Consider the following 23,443-nt stretch of genomic DNA (forward strand, 5'->3'; position numbering starts at 1 on the left):
ATCAGCCATTTGGCCCAATTGGCCGATTATTTTTGGCCGATGTCCGAAGGCCTATTTCGGCGTGGTGTATTATAATATATGAGTGCATGTTATTCTTGAGAAAGTACGGTAATTCTCAAAACGTTTTGCCCTTTTTTTGTAATATTCGCTTTTCTGAAGTCCAAAATATGGTTTTGTTTATGTTCATAGTACACACTACATTCATTCTTGGTTTTATTGTCTTGTGAGCCTCTAATATACATATATGTGGTGGGATTGAGAGGGACAGCGCAGGGCCTGTATTTGCTGAGTCAACTGGGGATAGACTTTCTTTCCAAGCAGTCCTTAACACAGTTTTTTCCTCCTTGAAAACCACAGGGACATTGGCAAGGACAAAGACAAGTGTGACGGTGGGGAGGACGAGGACGGAAAAGAGCAAAACACGCCGCGTGGCAGGAAGACCGCCAACAGCCAGGGCCGACGTAAGGGAAGGATCACCACACGTTCCATGGCCAATGAGGCTGCCACTATGGCGGCGGAGGAAGCGCCTCCCCCTGCTTCAGAGGCTGCCGTGCCAGATCCTCCACAGCTCCCTAAATCCGATACAGCTCAGAAGTCCATAAAAGAACCGACAAAACCGCCTACTCCAGTAGCTTCACTGGATACAAAAGGTGAACACACTTGTATAGTGGTGTGGTTCTCTGGAGCAAAAGTGACTAGTGGGGAAAAAATATCCAGATTTATTCATTGGGTGTTCATGTTGACGTGACAGATCCTTTTCATTTTTATTATGGACTGAAAAAAGTAATGTATATCAAATCTACAGTAAGGCCAGCAGATGTTAGTAGGCATCCTATGTAGAAAATAAAGTTGCTCTATTTTCTTTAAAAGTCTTTACACTAATATGTTGTATTCGCTCCCACTAGTCGAATTACAGCATTCAGATTAATATTGTGTTTGTGGAATATGAATTAAGCAGCAAAATCCACCCATAATTATACATCCTAGGGGGCGGCCATTTTGCCACGTAACGACCAATCACGGCTCATCTTGCGACTGTCACATGGTCAAACTCAGAAAACAGGCGTGATGTTATTTTCAGTCGACAGTGGCACAATGGCCGCCCCCTGCGATGAATAAAAATGGGTGGATTTTGCTGCTTAATTCATATTCCACAAACGCAATATTAATCAGAATGCTGTGTTTAGACTAGCGGGGTTGCATAGAACATATCACTGTAAAGAAAATTTTGGGGTTGACTTTCCCTTCAAGTAAAACAGATCGACATGCTGAATATCAACCAGTGTTGTCTATCCATCACCATGGCAGCGTACTGCTCGAGCTGTTGTTATGGTACTCGGTCACACTTCTACAATTTCACCCTCACAAGCACGTCACTCCAATGGTGGCTGCTTAGGTTCTCAGGTATCCAAGCCCTTATCTGTTAATCTTGTTTTGGCACTAATCTGTATCATCTGTTCAATGTTTTGTGAGTACGTCTCTTGACACCCGCTCTGCCACTGTCTGCTGAGCGCTACATCTTGTAATGTTATGCAAGGTTTGTCCTATTATGTGATTAATTAACGCGCAAGCTCGCCCCCCTGTCCCTTGAACCCTTTGACATCTGACTGTGTTCTGCGTGTGAAGGGCTGTCACCTGTAATCTCTCAGTGATTCATTTTGGGCTTTTGTGTGTTGCTTGTTCCGTCTGAAGCAATTTCAGCAACCCCAATGCTGCGAAAAGGAAGCTTTGGGTCAGACGAGCTCAAGAAGCGATTTCTGCGGGAGCGCGTCAGTTCATATATTTATTTGAAGTTGTAGTGGAGGGGGAGGGTGGACTAGAGGTGGGCTCTTACTCTGAGGTGAGACGATATGCTGTAGGCAGAAGCCCAGCCTGTTTTTACAGCTCGGCTCAATGGCCACCCAGCAGAGCCTGTCACGGGGAGAACATGTGAGTTTTGCCACTGGAGGCCGAAGCAAAGTCAAGTAGTCTTGCATGTGATTCATGTAAGGTAGGGAGACTTTGGTTGAAGCCATCCAAGCAATGAGAATTGACGTCCCCCCCCCAATCTTTGAGGAGGGGGCAAGCTCACTGTAAATGCCAAGGGTTTATCTGCTTCTATATTGGTCCAAATGTTTACACAGTTTCAGTCGACGCTACAGAGGAGACTAAGCCAGAGTTCACTTTCAATGCTAGCAGCTCACTTCTGTGAATTGTGTGTGCGTGTACGCATGCACGTGGTTGTTTGTTTGCAAGGCTGGTGGGGGGGCCGGAGCGGGTGGCGGACGAACTATGCAGCCATGTCAAGGCAAGTTGGAGTGTGTATCAGTCTGATGTGTGTTTGTATGACATACAAGGGTTGGGACAGTGTGGCTGTTCTGTCTTTTAGCCTCCATCCAAGGCCATTTCCCAAAGTACTGTCTGGCACTACATCATCTGACTACGGACCTCCCCTTGTGGATTATACAGGCGGATGGCTTTTTTTTTCTTTTTTTTTTTACTCTAGGGAAAAGGGGGGGGGGTAGCCAGAATGTGAGTGTGCGAGGTGGGGAATGACCTAGAGCGACAGCGGGAGCGAGAGGGAGTAGGTCTCAGCAGCTTGTGAATGTAAACAGATTATTAGATTAGAGGCCATGAGAAGAAGCCGGCTGGAAAGAGGACAGCCTCTCTGTCTGCTTCTCTCTCTCACTCGTTTTTGCACGCTCTCTCTCTCTCACACTCTCTCTCCCATGCACCCGTACTCTCCCCTCTATTTCTCTTGTCAGTGCTAATGGGGCTGGGTCTCTGCTTTCTGATTTAGCTGGTGCTGGTGAAACTGGAGAAACTTCTCGCTGGACCGAGGAGGAAATGGAAGTCGCCAAAAAAGGTAAAGCTCTGATTATTTACTTCTTTTATTTATTTATTTATTTTTAATCTCAGTATTTTACCTCTTTGAGTTTCTTTCTGTGGCCTTCTGTTTTCCTTGTATTTCCACTCCCCTCATTATTCTGTGAAGGTAGGTGCCCTACCCATTTCAAAAGAAAGAACGTGATCATGAACCAACACAAGAATGACTGTGCATGTGTCCTCACACAAATAGTGGCTTGTACAAGTGCTTCAGTGCTCCGGGAAGGACTTCAGGGTGTCTCATTTATTTATGAATTTCATGTAGCTGGACTGCTCAGCTGGTGTCTTAGAAATGATCTATTCAAACCACCCTTGAAGCACCATAACGTGACCATTACTGCTTTCTGCAAGGATCACGGTCATTTTTTTAAAAGTTCAAACGGTGTCACTTGTCAGTATGCGCAATTAGCATTTTTCCTTTTACATTGCTTATTTGTGCAGAACAGACCTGTTCCTCTTTTCGTTTAATTTTAGTATATATCGTTTTTCAACTGAGCCAGTAGTTTTGGGGATAATTTGGATGAAGTGAGAAGTCTTTGAGATGGCCAATATGCAGGTCTGTTTTTCCAGACACGCATGTAAATTAAAGTACATGGACTAAAGAGACCTGATAACCTTTGCTCATTTGTACAATTCAGAGGGTTTTGAAATCGCATGCAGTATTTGCTGTTTTCCGTCATGCAAGTGAATTCTTGTCTCCCGTGCACGTACAAGTTTTAATCTGCTGTGCAGTTTAATCACATATTGAGGCTTTGAAGTTATACAGTATCAACTCCCTGAGAGGAAAGAAACTCCCTCGAGAAAAAGGCAAGAACAGTTCTTTCATAATTTGGGGAATCACATTGAATGATAGGATAATTGTTATATTATAAACAAAACATTGGGGGTCATGTGAATACATTGGTGATAGGCCCTGATTTATGATCACGTTGGTGGACCTGGCCAACTCTAATTGTATCAGTGTAATAAATGGACATTTAGCACGCAGCCAGTGAAAAAAATCATGTTCAGTCAAAACTGCAATTTTCACAGTCTCTCATTTTTCACCAATTCCCTGGTGTGTTTTCACACATCAGTGAATGTGACATTAAGTATGCCTTCACACACAGTATGGCCTTGAACTGAAGTATGCAATCATTGGTATGTAATCTTATTCTATTCTTTGGCATCTTGAGATGGATTTTGCCCTGTGACCTACGGTATTTTGTGAGATTTGAGAAAACACAAGTATCAACTCAGAAGTTTGTGTGTAAGAAATTTGAATAGACAATCAGGATGCTTGAAAGAGTCTTTTCTTTTTTTTTTGCTGGTTGTTTTTTTTAGAAGCACATACTGTCATTTGCATATGGATGCGGGTTTAGGTGATTTATTGTAAATGAGTAATTCTGACATTCTTACGAAGAGTAATGGTGTTTAGTTGTGTGACTGATTCAAATCTCCCTTCATCCAAGTCACACTTAATTAAACGGTAGGTTAGAGGGGTGTCAGTGTCTAACAAATATTTCGTTTTGCTTTTATTTTGGTGCCTGATTGCTAAAAATGCAGATAATCTTCCAGGGAACCAAACACAGAACCAGTTTAAGTGCTGTGCATGGCAGACAAAGTGGAAATTTTGGTATAATTCCAGTTAATTTATAATAAATTGCCCATTTAATATAGTTTAAAAAATTCTTCTGAAGTCACCCCCATTATTACCATACTGTAAATCAGGTTTAATGCTAAAGGGACTCTTGTTTTTCATCAGGTTTAGTTGAGCATGGACGAAACTGGACGGCCATCGCCAAAATGGTGGGCACCAAAAGTGAGGCGCAGTGCAAAAACTTCTATTTCAATTACAAGCGACGTCACAATCTGGACAACCTGCTCCAGCAGCATAAGCAGGTAAGCCATTTACAGTCACCTGGTGTGGTATGCCATTTAAAGTACAAGAAGTGACTTTGTGTCTCTCTCTGATATCCAGGACACACGGCGGGCTCGTGCCGACAGGTCTCAAGGTGAAGGTCTAACCACGGCCTCACCTGATGACGATGATGACAATGCAGAAGACAGTGAAGGTTAGAGCAGAAAAAGATACAAAGCATGTGCTCGCTATCAACACACTTTGGTTTGGACTTTTATTACTTATTATCTCAGCTAGTCCAAGGCAGAAAGACATAAATGGTCTGATTTTGTCCTTGTATTGTACTTTATAATTTCTCAGGATAAACTCAAAGAGGAAGAATCCTCAACTCTTTTTTTAATTTATTTAGTGCTTTCACAACAGTACGTTTTTGGAGACCTGATGCAACCTGTCAGCTGATTTGGCACATAAGAGACCCGATTTGAATTGATGTTTGTCTAACTAATACGCTACAGCTTTTAATGAGAGAAAGAATGATAAGAGTTAGGCTAGGGGAAGATAAAAGATACGAATTGTGGCGGCGCCTGTTGCATAACATTTATTGGCTGTAAAGAATCGAGAAATTTTGCTGCCTAAACACAATGTGCTGGGCCACATGCTCGATCCGACAGGTCTGACCTTCTTTCGTCCTCGTGTTCACAAGCCCCGCTCACGCTCATATTATGTGGTCATTCTCCTAAAAAGATACTCACATCAGTGGCTCATTTAATGCATATTCATGATTTAATGGTTTTAATTTGAAAATTAAAACGATTTCCATAGCTGGGGCGACAGCAGATTCTACACAGGTTTGCCATGCTTGTTTGACTCCCTTGGGGAAAAAAAACAACTGCTCTTTAATTTGCTTTGCGATCAGCATCTTCTCATGTTACATTGTTATGGTTGACTGTGACTGACTGGGCTGTATCATTTAGGTGTGCTCTTAAACATTGCAGTGAGTTCATTTGAAAGTTCAGTGTTTCTGAATTTAGTGATTGCAGTCATTTATGGACTGTAAGCCGCTACTTTTTTTTTCACTTGCATCCGACCCTGCGGTTAATACAAAAGTGCGGCTTATCCATCGGATCACAAGGGGGCGCACTATAAAGGAAGTGCAAGAGCGTCAGGCAGAGCAAACCAAACCAAGTGAGCCCAAATACAGTAGGAGAGACAGAACGCGGCTTTTAGTCCAGAAATTACTCTTAATTGCATCTTCAAAAAGTTGCGTCGTCACCGTTGCAACGACAAAGCTAAATATTAAAACCAATGCTGTTTATTTTTAATAATGCCTATGTCTGTTTTAAGACTCATTATTATTTTAGGTTTGCGTATATTTTAGTGATGTCACTATCAAATATTTTTTAATTGATTATTCAATTGATTAATCAATCAGATTCATTTTAATTTTGTATCGAAGTGTATTGCAAAAGCATTTCTTTCCTTCATTACGGTTTATTAACCAGTGATTGATGTTTATTTCATACTTTGTATTCGTATAGTGATTAAAAAAAAAAAAGGGGGGTTGGATGGATTAATGTACTGTGTTACCAGTTCAGTCATTGTTTTCCAAAGTAAAAACAGATGTTTGCAAATGTCTTATTTTGACATAGAAAATAATCAGTCATGAAGGACTACAGAAATCAGTCAACAATTACTGTTGAGATGCTTAAATCAGAGGATTTGATCACTCTAAACGACACTTAACGAATTAAAAATGGCTCCAAACAATTACTCGATTGTTGAAATGGTTGTCGAGTGATTTGATAATTGATTACTTGATTGATTAATTGATTCATTTTGACAGCTCTAGATTACCCCCCCCCCCCCCCCACACACACACACATGCGATTTAGTAACAATATTCATGAGGTCAATGTTAAAGTTATCTCTCCACTTCATTGTATCTTTGGGACCTTGATCTTAGCATAGCCAATGTGACGAACAACATAAAAGATAATACTTTGTCACTTTCAGTCACGTGTGGTATTTCTTAGAAAGAAGCGTGTGTAGTATTAAGTGGAAGCCGCTTGATGCCGTTTGCATGGACGCTAAAAATGAAAATTTATTGTCTGAAATGTATACTTTACTTCAAAATTGCAGTAAAAGCAGTATGGCTGCAACATTTTTATATTCACGTCAAGTATTACGTTAAGCATTTTTGGCATGTCCCCCACCCCCACTTCTTGCAGGCGGTGACAATAGCTCTGACACAGAGAGTGCTCCCTCCCCCTCTCAAACCGACCTGACCAAGTCTGGTGACTCCAGGAGACCAGACAGTGCTGCTGCAGATGCGCTGAGCTCTGATCAGGACCAGGCTCAGGTCAGCAATGCAAAAACGTCCGACCCCTCATATGGGGCCCTGCGTGTCAAGGAAGAGAAAAGCCCAGAGTGTGAGGCTGCTTCGCATGAGGAAAAGAGCAGAGTGGCTTCCTACTCAGGTGTGGTCCATCCAAAAACTGAACCTCAAGATGTGGACATGAAATCTGGAGAAGTTCAGGTTAAAATGGAGCCTGAGGTCAAGGAGAAAGGAGATAAAGGTGAACATGGCGAGAGGCAGAAGGAACTCCACTCAGATAATGACTCTAGCGCCACCTGCAGTGCTGATGAGGATGTGGAAGCAGAGCCTGAAAGACAGAGGTATGTTTTTTTTCACAGTCTCTGTGCTAGACGTCAACGATGGCCCACGATTCATGTTTAATGTTGTTGGTGCAGAATCCTTTCCATGGAGAAGCCATCTTTGCTCAGTCCCGCAGGCACGGTCCTGGTGTCTTCACCTAAGCAAATTCCACACAACATCCATCAGATGCATCAGAGGGCAGCTGTCATTCCAACAATGGTTAGTGATTTTTGATTGGAAATATTTGATTGATTGTTTTAACCTTTCACCATGAGCCCACTTCCTGTCTGTCCCATGTGTTTGTGAATGTTGCACTTGCTAGCTGCAGATCTGAAGGGGGGTGTTTCCCACATAAGTGTCACAGTGACAGGATTTTACAAAATCATATAATTTTCATCTCTTCTTTGTTCATGGACTAAAATGTCCATAGATTTTAGTTCAGTTTTTATTAAGTAAAGTACATTTTCGTCTAGTCTTCATTAGTCAACAAAAATGCATACTGATTTAGTCCCAGTTACTGTTTATTAATATGAGGGTTTTAGTCTAATTTTCGTCCGGTTAACAATGTGTGTTGACGAAAATATTTTTGTTTAGTTTTTGTTAACGAAATTACCCACCCATTCCTAATCAGATTTCACATAGAGTAAACATATGAAGGAAATGTATTACTAAGTCTTATCGCCTTAATGCTGCATTTGTAAGAAGACTTCAATCCAAATGATACATTTTCGTTATTTCTGTCACAAGGTACCTGGTCCATATGGCCATAGTCCGGTGCCCATCAGTGGTTTTGCGATGTTGCAGCACCAGATCAAAGCAGCGCATGCGTCGGCACACCAGGAGGAGAAGCAGAGGCAGGACCAGGGAGACCTGGAACGCAGACCGCCCTTCAACACCCGCAGCCCAAGCCTGGTTGACAGAGATGGTAAGAGAACAAAAACTATAGCCTCATTCTGTCCTCATTTTGCCTCCCTCTTGTTCAGAGCTCTTTCAGCTGCATGTGCTGCCGCTGTTTGCACTATTTATAGTGGATGCACTTTTTCAGGCCTTGTTCATTTTTGCGCGTTTTCCCCCAAAAAAAGGAAACCCTTGGGGGTTGGTTTTGCCTGTTGTAATGCTGCTCAGCCTGAGCCCACACAAAGAAGGCGCTTTCTGATGCGAACACAGACGTTAAGCCTGCAATGCTGCTTGAGATTGCCTTGGATGAAGAAAGGAGGCTGTGGGGACGTTTGCTTTTGTGACTTGACATAGTCCAAATAAGATGTTTGCTGCTTCTGTCCACAAGATAACTTTTGAAGGGCAAGCAGTGAAGCCACTTGATAGACTGTGTTAAAGCTTTATGCAAAGCTTTTAGCACCCTTAAGTGAGAGTGCCGTAAAAGTGACGCAGCTGTCAGCAAACTGCTGAGCTGTGAGACCACGGCTTGTGTTGCAAAGGTTTCAGCACGTGACTGGCCAAGTAGCCATGAATGGTGTTTGCGCCCTTTTTTATCTGGGTCGCACTCAACGCTCAAGGGCAATGAGTTCTCCTTTTTAAAAGTGGCCGTCTTTCCCTTTGTCCTTATACCTGTGTATTGCAGGTAAGCCCCTACCCTACATGCCTTATGACATGATGTTGGCTCTGGACCAGGAGGCCTTCTCTGGTCGGCCAGGCTCTCCTTACAGACTCTCCCCCAGGGATCTAAGCAAGTCCTCACCCCAACCTGACCCCAACATCCCCAATGCTTTCCGCTCAAGTGTGCCGCCAGGTAAAAAAGCACACATCTTCACCTCCCCCTCTCCCCTTCCCCCCATCTGCTCTCTCAGATGCCTCCAAAACATTCTACTTTCCCCTACTAATATTATGTAGTCTCCCTTGACTGAACTAAGACTCTTAAGTCTCAGGAGGACTACTGTGGTGCTTTTGGAGCCACAAATCTGAAGCTAGGCAGCAATTAAGGACACTGCAGTTGGTTTCATTTCACTGTTTAAAACGTGAATGTTACATTTGCCGTCTCATAAAATCTTGTATTTTAAGATCATACAAAGGTCCAGTATGGCATTGAAACAAGATAGCTAGCAATGGAATAAGCAATCTAGTTAGATGGGTCCATGTTGAACCAGTGTTGGGCGATTCAGGTTTGGGAAAAGAAGCTGATAAAATAAGTCACAAATGCCAGTCTTATGGGTTTTGCGAGGGAAAACTTCAGTTAGGTTTAATTGACTAATTGAATGGACTGAATTAACCTTTTGCTTTCATTATTTTGATTTTCTTTAATGTCAGCACTCATTTGTGATGATGTCCAGACCTTAAACCCATTGAGAAGATTTGTTGTTACCATCTTGGACGCATCATTCGTGTAGAACAGGATTAACCCAATCAACACATTAAAATAATGATATAAACATGATGGTTTGAAGCTGAACTTGCAAAAAAAAAATTTCTTTATGACTGCTGTCTTCAGACAACAATGAAATACATTTATTTATTAAAATATGATATATTAAATACAAACAAAGCCAAAATATGGTATATTGTCATCTTCAGACTTTGTAGAAATTTAAACTTTGTCCCGGTCCATTGCTATAACGTTCCACAATTTACTCTTGCCGGAAGTGCTTTCACCCGTTTTAAGCTATAGACCATAAAATATTTGTTTCCCACTTTGGGTCACCATTTTATGTGTCCCAACATATCACTGGCGTTGGACCAAAACCTCCTATTTCGCAATTTGGTGAATTCCATATTTTTTTCCACAATTCTATACTATTGGTCATTCCACACATGCAAGTGTTATTTTAAAAATATTTTGACCAATTTAAAGTCTTGAAAATGGCTTGCGCTTTTTTGACAATATAATGTTAACCGTAGAACAGAATTTTGCGGCCCTCATGAAAAGTGATGATTTTGGATTCTGCCTGACGCCCAGCAATATTAGGTGTTGGCTATTCTTGATTTTGATCTGCAGTAAGAATTGAGAAAAAAATCAAGGGGAAATTTCATGTTGGCTTTCCTTCATGCCTTGTGGCATGTTTAAAAATAGTTGCGGTAACTAGTACGTATCAATCGTAATGCTTAGGTGTTTGTCTCCCCCCCTCCAATAATCGTAGTACAGTAGTAGTTGTGCGTGTTTTACTTCCCTGTTGGTTTTCATTTCGTTGTGCAGCTGTTTTCTTGTTCCATGGGTTTGGGTGGTGTTCTGTGTAGTGACCCGGTGCCCGTTTACATTATGTTGCAAAGGTGCAGCTGCTGCTGTTTTTTTTTTGTTTTTGTTTTTTGAAAGACCCTCTGTTTTTACATTAGTTAAAAGTGCCTCAAGTAAAAAAAAAAAAAAAAAAAGTGCCCAGGCTTCTTTTTCAACTCCTTGTTGCTACAATGCATATGTGAGCTTGTCACTCCAATCAACTTAGTGTAACCTTTAGTTCCTTCTCTAAACAAACAAATCTTCAAACCACGAAGACGTCGTACATTCCTTGACATTATAAACTGCTCACTTTACTGTTTGGTAGCAAAATCCTCAAATTCCTCATGCCTCCAAAAGGGTGCAAATTCCCCATACACATGCCAGTGCTGTACATTTAATGATGCTAATGGAGTACCAATTGACGTAGTCACTGTTTCCACCTCAGGGAGGCACGTTTTCACATCTCTCCCTAATGTGGACCAAGAGCATGATGCCATCTATGCTAGAAGAAGCCTGGCAGTTGTTTTGAGAGGGAAAAAAAACATCAGTACAAAACATGATGCATGTACTGTGCACTATGCAGTGTGGTGTCCAGTATCACTTTAGCTTTCCCAGGTCATAATTCAGCAGGAGTTAATGTTGCAGTGGTTGCTGATGTGAAAGTAAGCAGGAATATGCACTTACAGCAGGTCTTGCATTAGCCACCATATTCTGGCTTTGGCCAGCTAAAAGTTGGCTGGCATAAAATAATATAGCTTTCTGAGAATTGCAATTAGAGAAGGTTGAACTTGTACAGTATGCAAGTGATGTCAGAACCTGGACTGCATTACCCATTCACATTTTCTGCCATTGCTTTTCTGAAATAAACATGTGTCCAAATGTAATCTCCTCAAGTGAGGGTTTTGTGCAATTATAGGGTTTGATGTTGCCAAGTACTGCAGCTGGAGCCTATTTTAATGTTGGCGCTTCTGTAAAAAAAAGTTTTATACACTAATTGGGGATTGGTGAAAATTGAATCTTACAGTTGTGGTGCCGGAAGGGTTTGTGGTATATCCAGTTGGTTATGGTGTGGATTGTGGAAGACAAGTCATGCAGTGGATATAAAAAAAAGAAAAAGAAAAAAAGGTCTACACACCCCTGTGCAAATGCCAGCTTTTTGTGACATTAAAAAAATTAGACCATGAGACAATGAGCTCCATGTGATGCTGTGGAAGCTCTTGACCTTGGCTTGTGCGGGAACATGTGACTATTAAAAAAAACAATAACAATTAAAGGCAATTTTAATGGTGGCAAGTGTGTGTTGACTCTCATTTAGCACGAGTTTGAATGTGATTGGTTAATTGTGAACACAGCCACATCCCCAGTAATAAGTGCACACTTTTTTGTGTTATTGTTTTTTATTTTTATTTTCCCACTTGTCATGAGAACCATATCACAACCAAAACATGGGATTTAAACTGGGTGTTTAGACTTTTTGTATCCGCTCTACACAAGTATCTCATTACTGGAGTTAAGCATAATACAGGACATGGCTGTTGATGGTATTCACTAAATGTACCGAACCCCCCCTGTACCTTTGATTGCAAGTGGGTCGAAGGTCACACACTGAATTGGTTGTTAAAAAAAATTTTTTTTAATGTTAACTCTGGTTTTGAGTCTAAAGTTGTTTTCAGTATCTTCTTTGAATATTCTCATCAGTCCTCCACCCGGCGCCCAGCCAGCTGATCCAGAGTCTGCCAGACGGAGCAAGGATGGCTTTCAGCAGACCCAGTCGACCGCCTAACATTCCCTCTCCTCCCCCTCTCATTCCAACCACCAAACCCACTGACAAACCGTCCTTCATTCATGGGGGCTCAATATCTCAGGTAAGAAGAGAATACAGGGATAGAAATAATACGAGTTATGACTCCCTTCCCCCCCATTATTATATTGTTACTATTTATTTATTTATTATGTAATTCATCATTTTATGCTACATCCACACATTTTCAGCACTTTTCACCATTTCTAGCTTTTAGAAGTACAATTACATTGACCTGCTGATTTCTGCTATTTTAGGGAACCCCAGGCACATACCTGCCTTCGCATGCCATTTATGGGCCTGACGGGAGTAAGAATACTGTGGGCTCCATCTCTTTGGGCCTGCCTCGGCACCAAGATCCCAACAAGTCTGGTAGGCCAGCCACATAACTACACATGTGCTCAGAATGATTTGACACTCACTGCAAATTAAGTGTCTTTTGCAAAGGTTACAAACTTAGTTTGCAGTGACAGAAGAGCTTATGCAAATGGAACAGCACAATATTATTGGTGTTTGCTGTTTAGTACAAGTTTCTATTTCGCAAGAAAACATGCACTGGGCATAGAACAATTTTGAGCACCTGTTCTTGACACGATTTTTATTTGTTTTTGTTTTGTTTTTGAATTGACACTTAAACTGTTGTAAGGACTAAGTTAGCCTATTTTTTTGCAGCTCTATCTATAAATGATGGTAGAGGAAACCCATCAAAATTGGTTGAGAACCTGTCTTTCAGAGGATCGATCACGCAGGTAAAAAAAAAAAAAAAAGCATAAGATGGCCAAAATATTCAAATGTGTTCCTTGTGGTCTTTGTTGCTTTATGTTGTTTTTGTTTTTTTAAACCCGTGTTTTCCAGGGCACACCAGCCCTTTCCCAATCTACTGTTGCTGCTGACCTGCTGAAGGGCACCATCACAAAACTGGCCACAGAAGACCTGAGTATCTCTGACAAGACGAGGGACCAGCTGGCTAAAGGGCATGTTATTTACGAGGGCAAGAGTGGTCACATCCTCTCTTATGATGGTGAGTACATTGACCAGATTTTCAACAATATGTGTATCCCTTCCTTGACCAAGTCATTTTAATTATGTCTGTTCAAAAGCCATCAAGAACCCAAGGGAAAATACCCATAGTCCCAGAACAGGCCATGAGTTAAAACGCACTTATGACATGATGGAGGGACCCATCAGCAGGGGCCACCCAGGCAGGGAAGGTGCTCCATTTGAAGGTATTGTGGTGGTATTTTAAAAATGCAGTATGCGTCTAAATGCAATTTCTGTATTACTGTGACTGAGTATGCCTGTTTTGCGCAGGTTTGATTAGCAGAGCTTTGCCCAGAGAAGGCCTCCATGGAGATTCTAAAGACCGACAAATAATCACTGGCTCAATCATGCAAGGTAACAAACTACAAAGCACCTAATTTTTCTTGGGCAGTTAAAGGGGATGTTAACCTCCCAAAAATTGCTTGCCAATACTATGTTCTATGCAGCCCCCCTTGAGATGGATAAAAACAGCTGGATTTTGCTCCATAATTCATATTCTACAAATATAATATTAATCAGAATGTCTTGTTTCGACTTGTGAGGTCACATATAACATATTATTGTCAAGAAATGTTTCATGTTGACTTCCCCTTTAACTGAAGTATTTTTTTTTCACTTTTTAGGAACACCCAGAACAGCTGCAGAAACATACGAAGATGTTCTTAAATATGGGAAACAGATCAAACGAGAGAGCCCACCTATCCGCTCCTTTGATGGGGGAATTGGCAAAGGAAAGCCCTATGAGGGCGTTAATACCATTAAAGAGACTGGCCGCTCCATTCATGAAATCCCTCGACGGGACCAGTCTGGCCAGGACCTCAGAAAGACCCCTGACCTATCAGACAGGAGGGTCATAGAGGCTTCCATGTCGCAGGTTAGACTTTTTGAAATTGTTTATTTCTGTAATTTGGTTTCCCTTTAATTTGGTTTTATTCCAATTGCCACGTTAACCAGTCTTTTGGATACGTTTGGTTAGATACCTACTGTGTATGATCATGACCCGTCTTTCCCCTAGATTCACTCTCTGAACCAACCTACAATCAAGCACAATGTTAAGTCCCTAATCACCAGTCCCAGTAAGCTTCCGCACAGCCTTGAGGCCATGGAACGAAGCAAGTACGAAGAGAGCAAGGCAGTGCGCCACACTTCGGTGGTTAACTCCACCACCTCGGTCCTGCGCTCCACGCACCAGGAAGCTGCAAAGTCTCAGCTCAGCCCAGGCATGTATGAGGATGCCAATGCTCGCAGGACCCCTGTGAACTACAGCTCCAATTCCGTGACCAGAGGTTCACCCATGATGGGGCGTTCATCAGATGGTATTTACCACATGCATATTTAGTTTGGCCTACTTTTCCACAATAATTTGAATTTGAACAGTGTCAGTTATAATTGGACTGTAAGCCTTACCCGATTACAAACGTCATGTTTCCCTCTCGCCCGTAAAGGAGCGAAATCTGGTGCGCATGAAAGAAAAAATGCAATGACACCCACGCAGAGGGAATGTGTCCCAGCCAAGTCCCCAGTGGGGGGTGGCGACCCCAGGGCTTCTCACAGCCCCTTTGACCCTCACCACAGGCCGGTTGTTCCAGGGGAAGTATACCGAGCCCACCTACCTCCACATCTTGACCCCAGTATTGCCTTCCATAGAGTGATTGATCCTGGTAATTTGTTTTAAACCTTTTACGTTACATTAGATTCTACACTCATATCCAGTAAAGTAAATACAGTGGAACTTTGGTTGATGAGAAATTTGTTTTTTTTTAATGGGTGTTAACATTGTACTCATGCCAAAGTAAATATTTTCATATACGCCAGGGCCCCTCATAGCTAGCAATGGCCACGAGAAGGACTTAGAAAGAAAGACAAAAGCAACCCAGCCGCATCTGTCATTATTTCCTAGTTCTTTCCATCATTGATTAGCAATGTGTTAAGAGACGCAATTTGTCCGCAGCGAGCAAGCTATGCTAAGTTAGCTGGAGAAGCTTCAACTTGCACCAAGATAAGTTTAGCCGGGCACAATGATTTAGTGGATGATGCTAGGCTCCAGTAATGCACTGATGGAATGTACTACGAGGTTTTGGGCTGTCAGAACTTCAGAACTGTTTTGTTTGTTTGTTTGTTTTTAAATAGAAAGACTGCACTTTATGGGCATGAAATAGTAGCACTACACACATAGCGTCATCTGCAAAAGGAATACATTACAGAGTGTAGCCTACAAACACCAAAAAGTATTCTAACAAGCTTTTACCTTTAGTAGTAAGTGTGGACTCGGTCGCATACACATCTTGCTCAAATTCCCATGTAGACATTTCCTCTCTAAGATACCCCAGCTTTGCTTTGTATTGATTACTTAAAATTTTATTTTTGTAGTTTGAAGCGACCCCAATCTTGGCGATTTTATTTGTTTAATTTGTGTGTGTGTGTGTGTATACCTTTTTATCCCATTAACAGATGTCCAAATATGGTACCAGTCGGTGCAAATATACTGGCATTTTATTATTATTATTTATAGCTACGAGCTAATTTTGTGAGTGTTATGGGTGAATTGGCAGGGAGGGTAAGGGTAAGGTTAGCTCATTCTCATTGTAGCTTCTGTTTGTTATTTCTTCACCAAGCCTATCTTTTACGAAATATCACCTAAGAACAAACGGCACGGTTTGGTGTTGGAAAAACAAATAAAACAGTGAATACCGATAATTTAGATTTTAATAGCTCCCCCACTTCTTTCAATCCTATTTTGCAGCCTTCATGTTTCCCAGACAGCCATCTCCAACTGGCTACCACAACACATACCAACTATACACTATGGAGAACACGCGGCAAACCATCCTCAATGATTACATCACTTCTCAGCAGATGCAAGTCATCCCCCGGCCTGACATGGTCCGTGGGGTGTCACCGCGGGAACAGCCTGTTTCTATCCAGTACCCAGCTGGAGCTAGAGGTATGGTTCTCCACCAGCAGGCCCTTTCTTACCTGTAGAAGAAACCCTGCTTGGGAGGGGCTGTAGTTTGCACACTGTGTTGCTGTGACGTAGTAGTGGCTACCTTTTGCAGATGTCCAGAAGCAAATGACCTAGACACATTTTGTTGGCTGCAATTTATCTGGCTCGATTTAACAATTGATAACTTGTGACTCAAATATCCATTGAAAAACCTGATTCAGGTTTATTATCTTTAAACTTGATTGCAGCCCTGCTTACCTAGCCATTACCATTTGGGAGCACTGACGGGTAATGGGTATATGCAGTGCTAATACATTGAGAAATAAGTTATTTGGTTTTTATTGTTCACCATTGGCCCTTTGCTTCTGTCTGTAAAAGGGATAATTGATCTAGCCCAGATGCCTCCAACTATCCTGTTGCCTCACCCTGGGGGAACAGGTACTCCCACTTTGGAACGTATCGCCTACCTCCCTGGAGCTCAGCCCCCTTTCACTGCTAGGGCTTTCAACCCAACCTCCATATCGCCAGGTGAGGATTCCCTCCCCAATACCTACACGCCATGTTCCCTTAATTTCCTCGCTACAATCTTGTGTTGCTTCACACCTCTCATGGCGTGCAGACATGCACAAGGTGTCCAAGGTCAGTTCTTTCCCGGCCAGGCCAAGTGTAAGCATAAGTCCTGAATGATCCAGTCAAACAGTGGGCAGTAGTGATCACACTTATTAACATGCAATTCTACTCACTTATCCAATGATTAAGGCTACGTTCAAACTGAGGATCTTAATGCTCAATTCCGATTTTTGTTGTTGTTGTTGCGAAATCCGATTTTTTTTTGTTTTGTTTGTTAGTAAGCGTTCACATTACATGTTATTTGCAACCTCAGTCCATCTGCTGTGTGAACCATATGCGTCCGCAAAGTGACCCGCATGCGCAGAAGAAGAGACAACGTCACAACGCGGTGTTAATGGAAGTAAATGCGTGTTCCAGCGTGTTAGGGCCACAGACTTTTCCGTCGTCAGGGCTCATATTTTTATCATCTCATATCTACAGAGAAGAGATGCGGGAGGAGGTAGAAATAAAATTTTGTGAAAACAAGGCGACCCTTTTCGAGCTCCTCATTTCACGGAGATGTCTACTAATGGTGATGTCACGTCATTGCCGCGTGTAATAAATGAGCCGTACGTGTGGCTAAATTACTAATATCACACCACAAATTTCAACTTTGTGCATTCATTCATATTTCAAATGGGATTAAATTAAAGTCAAATATAAAATCACAAGTTACTGTTACTTGAAACAACTTTGCCGATTCACGTAGGTCTCCCGAGTTGTCCCGCCGCCCTTGCGGAGTGCATATGTGACGTTTGCTGACGTAGAGGTCTGATATATATATGCGACCTGGCCATTCATACTGCGGTCGCATTGCATAAATTCGGATACGTATCCGATCTAGGACCACATGAAAGTGACCCAGGTCAGATATGAACAAATCGATATTGAGCTGTTCACACTGACATAAAAAAAAAGTCAGCTACAGGTCACATCTGAGCATTTACCTGCAGTGTGAATGTAGCCTAAGTGGCTGTGGGCCGCATCTAAAAATAGTAAGCAGTACTTGAAAAAGCTTCCTGCAGAGGTTGTGCATTTTGCTGAAAAAAATAATAATAAACAGGTTTTAGTCTTTCTGCACATTCAATGAATGTATCTGAATGTATCTAATCAAGGATTTGACAATTTCTAAACCTATGTAATACAGTATTGGTACTTGGTTTGAACTGCATGGGAGCAGCATGTTTTTGTTTATAGTCCAATTTGGAGCGTGAGCCTTCACACGAGAGTTTCGATTGTTATTTTTTATCTCTGCAGGAAGCTTCATGACATGACCTTCAATAATACAATAAACAACAATAAATCATGTGTGTGATGTCTGTCTTAACTTTACTCTTAGGTCACCAAGCCCACCTGGCTGCTGCAGCCGCCGCTGCTGCAAGCCTGGAGAGGGAGCGGGAACGTGACCGTGAGCAACAAGAGAAGGAGAGGGAAAAGGAAAGGGAGCAGCGGGATCGAGAAATGCGAGAACGGGATCGGGAAAGGGAGCGAGTGAATGATTACATTCGTGGAAGTGAGTATTTGCTGATTAATTAGCAGAGCAGTTTTTAAGACTTAGACTTAATTCGTCTAATTAATGAACATTGTTATAATGTGTATTTTTTGATCAGGTGTTGTTGAGCAACCAGGCCGGCCAGGAAGCCGAGGCTATCTACATTCTCCTTCACCTTCACTCAGAACGCAGGAAGTGGTTGTTCAGCAGCGACCAAGCATCTTTCAGGGCAAGAGTGTCATCACTTCTCTTATGTAAGTCTAACCAGCTTGATCTGATCTTTATTCATCACCACACTTCTGGCTATTTGTTGACAGTATTTATTTAGCTTGCATGTAATCCACAAATATATAGGTTTCAAAGGTCTTAAAGGGTTCTCTGAAATGCTCCTAATTTTATTTCTAGGCCTCATTCAGCAGCAGTAACAGCAGCGTCCCAAGGTAACTCTCGCTACAGTACTGCAGCTGATGCACTGGCTGCTTTGGTGGATATCGCAGCCTCGGCCCCGCCCGCGGAGGTGGCCAAAGTGAAGGAGAACAAACGGGATGAGCGGGATGACGACTTATCTTCAGCATCTCGGAGAGCAGCGAACATCTCGGAGCAGCAGCAGGAGCCAGAGCGGCGATCCGTGCCATATGGTGCTATGTCTCGTCCAGGGGGGAAACCCCACCCAGCGTACCCTGAAGGGGTTGGTGTTAAAGATAAAGCGCCGCAAACTTCAAAGTCCCGCATTGAGGAAGAGCTTCGAACCTGTGGAAAAACAACCATGACGACCGCTAACTTAATTGAAGTCATCATCACCCAACAAATAGCACCAGAAAAAGACCCCCGGGAGCGAGGCTCTCAGAGCTCTGACACCTCAAGTAGCTGTCAGTATATGAGTTATAGCAACCTATATTATCAATTGAGAAATATACAGTAGTATAACATGAGCAAATTTTTTAACCTTTTGTTTCCTTCTAACTATTCAGTGTCATCAAACCGATATGACAACACTGGTGGAGGAGCCATTGAAGTGATAAGTCCTGCTAGTTCCCCAGTTCAATCCCAACAAGAAAAAACTGACGACAGGCAGCAGACGGCAGGTATGGACCCACTTTTTGTTCTGTAACAGGATCTTCAAGATGACATTTAAACTTTTATAAACGGCGTAAATACATCATGCCGAGAAAGGACAGTACAGTACTCAATCAGAAGTTTGCTTACACTCATTGGTGAGAATGTCATTCATTTTGGGCTTTTGAATAGTTATTTTTCTGAGGTAGAATAATTGTATAACATACATCTTAGATAAGTTTCAAAATAAAAAATGGGTTTGCAATTTTACGTAGTGTTTTCTCACATACACAAATGGTCAAACTTATACATACAGGCTGAAATATATGCATTCACCGGGAGAAAAAAATTATGTGACGCTGAAGGTTAGTCATTTAACTTTGTCATCATTAAAGTGACAAGTCTAATATCTCATAAAGGATAAAGTCAAAGGAAGTCGGTGAAAATCTAAGAAGGGCAATCAAGTACCGGTGTATATAGATTTGTGAAATATTTTCTAAACGACTAAAGATTCAAAAATCAGATTAAAAAAAAAATGAGTTTTTGGGATTAGTTTACCATTTAGCCAAGATCTAGAGGATGACAGGAAATTGGTTAGGATGTTCAGGATTAATCGAGGCTCAAACTGCTGGAGCACAAATGTAACTATCAGCATTGGAGCAAGTTTTACAGTACATCGCCATGTATTGAGAGAGGGTGCTGACCATGAAAGAAACCCTGGCTTCAAAATCGACTCATCTTGGCTAAAACTGCACACATAGGCAAGCCAATGCCAAAATAACCCCTGCAAATTTATGATTGAATGTTCGTTAGCAATTTTCACCTCTACCAGACACATTTTGTAGCTGTCCTCAGGTTTCTGGCATAATTCAAGATTGGTATTTGACCACTCAGTTTCTTAAAGTTAATTTAGTAACGCAATTCAAACAATTGCCTGCTAAATTTCAATGGAGCCAACTCAAGAGGCACAGGACATCTAATCAATCAGAGGAAAGCTGTTTGCCATATCAGAATAAGGAGAAGAGAGACCCAATTGGAACAAAGTTTATTTACAGATAGAATATTTTGTCATTTTAATGAGAACATGGACAATTCAAAATAATTTTTTTCTGACCAACAATTGCTCCAACCCAAGTTTTCTCGCAAACTCGATAAAAGGGCATCATTGATTATATGATTTCTTTTTTTGTTTAAATTTATGCTAAATGGTCCCCTTTTTAAAAATTAAGATGGATGTTATATAATCATTCCACCCATAAAAAGAACAAGTAATTCAAGAAAAAAATGATATATTCTTGTCCATGATGACAGCATTTAAACTTCTGATTGCAGATGTATATAATTAGTATGCTGTCAAGTACTAATGTCAAATCAATACATTTGATGACTCACTCCACGTCATTAATGCTCTGCTCCTGAACCTGATTAGCTGGCATGCGGGTTTATGACATGAGTCGATACCGGCCTTCGGCAGAGCCACCACAGCAAAGTTCCCAGCAGCCCCCATCATCCCAGGCCGACAGTTTCTCCCAAATCCCCAAGACGCATCGGGTCATGACCTTGGCGGATCACATTTCGGTAGGAAATACCTCTGACCTACTGGAATCTGGATATACCATCGAGGTCAAACTAAACTTTTAAAAATCCTTTTTATCCTGTCCCATGCAGCATATTATAACCCAGGACTTTGCCCGGAATCAAGAACCTCCCACAGTTTCCTCTTCAGCCTCTGCCACATTCCAGAGCACGATGCCACCTGTGTCTTCGTCAAGTCGAGCCAAGGCGCCCAGCCGCTACAGCCCCGAGAACCAAATCCAGGCCCCACATCGCCACCGTCCCTCCAGCAGGGTTTCCCCGGAAAACGCCACAGACAAACTCCGATCCAGGTACAGAAACAGTCATTTCATCATTGAATCATCGTGGCAGGTCAAAGTTATCACCCCTAGTCGTGACACTTGCGGCTGATCTTTGTCACCTTTCCAGGCCTGGCAAGTCTCCAGAGAGAGGTGGGAGGCAGATGGAGAATTATGAGCCCATTTCACCACCGCAGAGCTACCAAGACATGGAAAAGCAGGAGACTGGTGGACCTGCACCTCAAAGGCGAGAGGCGGACAACTCTGAGATCAGGTACGTGAGCTGCAGAGACTCGGTTCATGATCTTAAAGGAGAAGTCAACCCCAAAATTGTCTCCGTTTGTGGAATTCAAGCAGCAAAATCCACCATTATCTATCTCAGGGGGCAGCCATTTTGCCACTTGCTACCGACTGAAAATGACATCACAGTAGCTCAGGGCAATCACGGCTCAGCTTGTCAACACATGACCAAACTCAGAAAACAAGTGAGTGATTGGTCATTATCTGAGCCCTGAGCAACTGTGATGTCATTTCCAGTCGGCCGCCATCTAAAATGGATAAAAACGGGCACATTTTACTGCTTAAGTCATATTCCACAAACGCAATATTAATCAGAAAACCTTGTTTAAACTAGCGGAGCGGCATAGAACATATTATTGTAAAGAACATTCTTGGGTTGACGTCCCCATAAAAATGAGTTCATAAAATGCCTGTCTGCGTGTTTGAACCCTGACACCTTACTTGTTAATTCAAGGAGTGACTCGCGGTCCCCTGGCAGTGTCAGTTACCTGCCCTCCTTCTTCACCAAACTAGAAAACACCTCACCTATGGTGAAATCCAAAAAGCAGGAGATCTTTCGTAAGTTGAACTCCACATCTGGTGTTGGTGATTCTGATGTTGGTAAGTGGGGCTTCCTGTCTTCTCTTTGTCTTAACCCACAATGCATGCACCAAAGGTGGAAACAAACTGTTCGTGTGTGTGTGTGTGCAAGGCATGTGTGTTCTTCAATATTTTCAAGCTCATACGTTTATTATTTTATGATTTTAAATGGCTAATTTTGTCTTGCAGGAAATGCTCAACCGGGCACAGAAATTTTCAACTTGCCTGCTGTTACCAGCTCCAGTAAGTTACAAAGATACTTTGGAATGTGGCTATTATACATAATCCATCCATTCACTGTTTATACTGTTCAGATTCACAAGTGGGCTGAAGCCTAGGGTAGGATTTGATTTATAGTGGTTAAAAAATGAACTCACAGGGGTATGCACGATAGAAAATAACATTTTATTTGGTTTAGATCAACATTTCATTTCTTGTATCTTCTGTTGCATTGTGATTCCTAGGCAGCATCAACCCTAGGAACCACTCCTTTAGTGACCCTGCGAGTAATTTGGGCCTAGAGGACATAATCCGTAAAGCCTTAATGGGTAACTTGGAGGACAGATCAGAGGAGCACCAAGGTGCCATCAGCAACACATCCAACACAAGCAGTGACACCCGCCAGGAGGCCAACCCGTCGCCCAGCATAGGTACATGCTAATCGCTAACTCTGTCTTTACTGTTGTCGGCAAAGTATGTTCTGTGGGCCAGATATGGCTCGGACCGTTTAACAGACCCCCCCCCCCCCTAATTAAATGTATGCAACAAATAAAACATCTTTGTTTTCCTTCTAGAATTGATTAGTTAAAATGTATATGTTTTTATTTCATTGAATTTTCTTTAAATAAAACAATTGTATTTTATTTATTAAATCATTGGTTGATAAAATAATGTAATTAAAACGTGTAAGATGTAAGAAATGAGCATGAATAATTTAAGAATCATATGCGGTGCTTGAGTGAGTGCAAATATTTCCCCTGGCTTGGTCTCTACATGACATGTTTTTCAGGAATAATAAGCTCAACATGTTTCTCTTTTACCACAGCGAAGCAAAAGCAGAGTAAAGCCAACAGCCGTAAATCGAAGTCACCTAACCTGGGCCAGGCCTACTCGGGAGGGGATCGCCCCTCCTCGGTGTCCTCCGTACACTCCGAAGGAGACTATCACAGACAAGCACAAGCCCAGTCGCAATGGAGTTGGGATGACCGACCTTCATCGGCAGGTCAGTCGTGCCCGTTTATAGC

General features: G+C 42.1%; 1 protein-coding gene across 6 annotated transcripts in view; it reads left to right on the forward strand.

Annotated features, from left to right (window-relative positions):
• The window catches only part of ncor1 (nuclear receptor corepressor 1), a 46,127-nt gene that overhangs the window by 20,713 nt on the left and 1,971 nt on the right, over positions 1-23,443 (forward strand). For 2 of the 6 annotated variants that reach the window (XM_086098268.1, XM_086098269.1), the window contains exons 16-45: positions 358-650; positions 2,780-2,845; positions 4,610-4,746; positions 4,826-4,919; positions 6,934-7,381; positions 7,457-7,580; positions 8,109-8,286; positions 8,941-9,108; positions 12,223-12,389; positions 12,583-12,697; positions 12,998-13,074; positions 13,181-13,346; positions 13,426-13,551; positions 13,637-13,720; positions 13,990-14,240; positions 14,382-14,682; positions 14,812-15,027; positions 16,110-16,310; positions 16,689-16,838; positions 18,259-18,432; positions 18,530-18,665; positions 18,817-19,280; positions 19,383-19,496; positions 20,897-21,045; positions 21,136-21,353; positions 21,451-21,594; positions 22,075-22,220; positions 22,389-22,442; positions 22,664-22,849; positions 23,245-23,421. In XM_086098268.1, coding sequence (XP_085954394.1) covers positions 358-650; positions 2,780-2,845; positions 4,610-4,746; positions 4,826-4,919; positions 6,934-7,381; positions 7,457-7,580; positions 8,109-8,286; positions 8,941-9,108; positions 12,223-12,389; positions 12,583-12,697; positions 12,998-13,074; positions 13,181-13,346; positions 13,426-13,551; positions 13,637-13,720; positions 13,990-14,240; positions 14,382-14,682; positions 14,812-15,027; positions 16,110-16,310; positions 16,689-16,838; positions 18,259-18,432; positions 18,530-18,665; positions 18,817-19,280; positions 19,383-19,496; positions 20,897-21,045; positions 21,136-21,353; positions 21,451-21,594; positions 22,075-22,220; positions 22,389-22,442; positions 22,664-22,849; positions 23,245-23,421 — 5,324 coding nt within the window. The remainder of the gene's footprint in view (positions 1-357; positions 651-2,779; positions 2,846-4,609; positions 4,747-4,825; positions 4,920-6,933; positions 7,382-7,456; positions 7,581-8,108; positions 8,287-8,940; positions 9,109-12,222; positions 12,390-12,582; positions 12,698-12,997; positions 13,075-13,180; positions 13,347-13,425; positions 13,552-13,636; positions 13,721-13,989; positions 14,241-14,381; positions 14,683-14,811; positions 15,028-16,109; positions 16,311-16,688; positions 16,839-18,258; positions 18,433-18,529; positions 18,666-18,816; positions 19,281-19,382; positions 19,497-20,896; positions 21,046-21,135; positions 21,354-21,450; positions 21,595-22,074; positions 22,221-22,388; positions 22,443-22,663; positions 22,850-23,244; positions 23,422-23,443) is intronic. The other 4 variants (XM_086098270.1, XM_086098271.1, XM_086098272.1 and 1 more) reach the window with 4 other exon arrangements.

This window comes from Leptonotus elevatus, chromosome 16 (assembly GCF_054856555.1).
Source record: "Leptonotus elevatus isolate MCC_2025b chromosome 16, RoL_Lele_1.0, whole genome shotgun sequence".
Taxonomy (NCBI): Eukaryota; Metazoa; Chordata; class Actinopteri; order Syngnathiformes; family Syngnathidae; genus Leptonotus; species Leptonotus elevatus.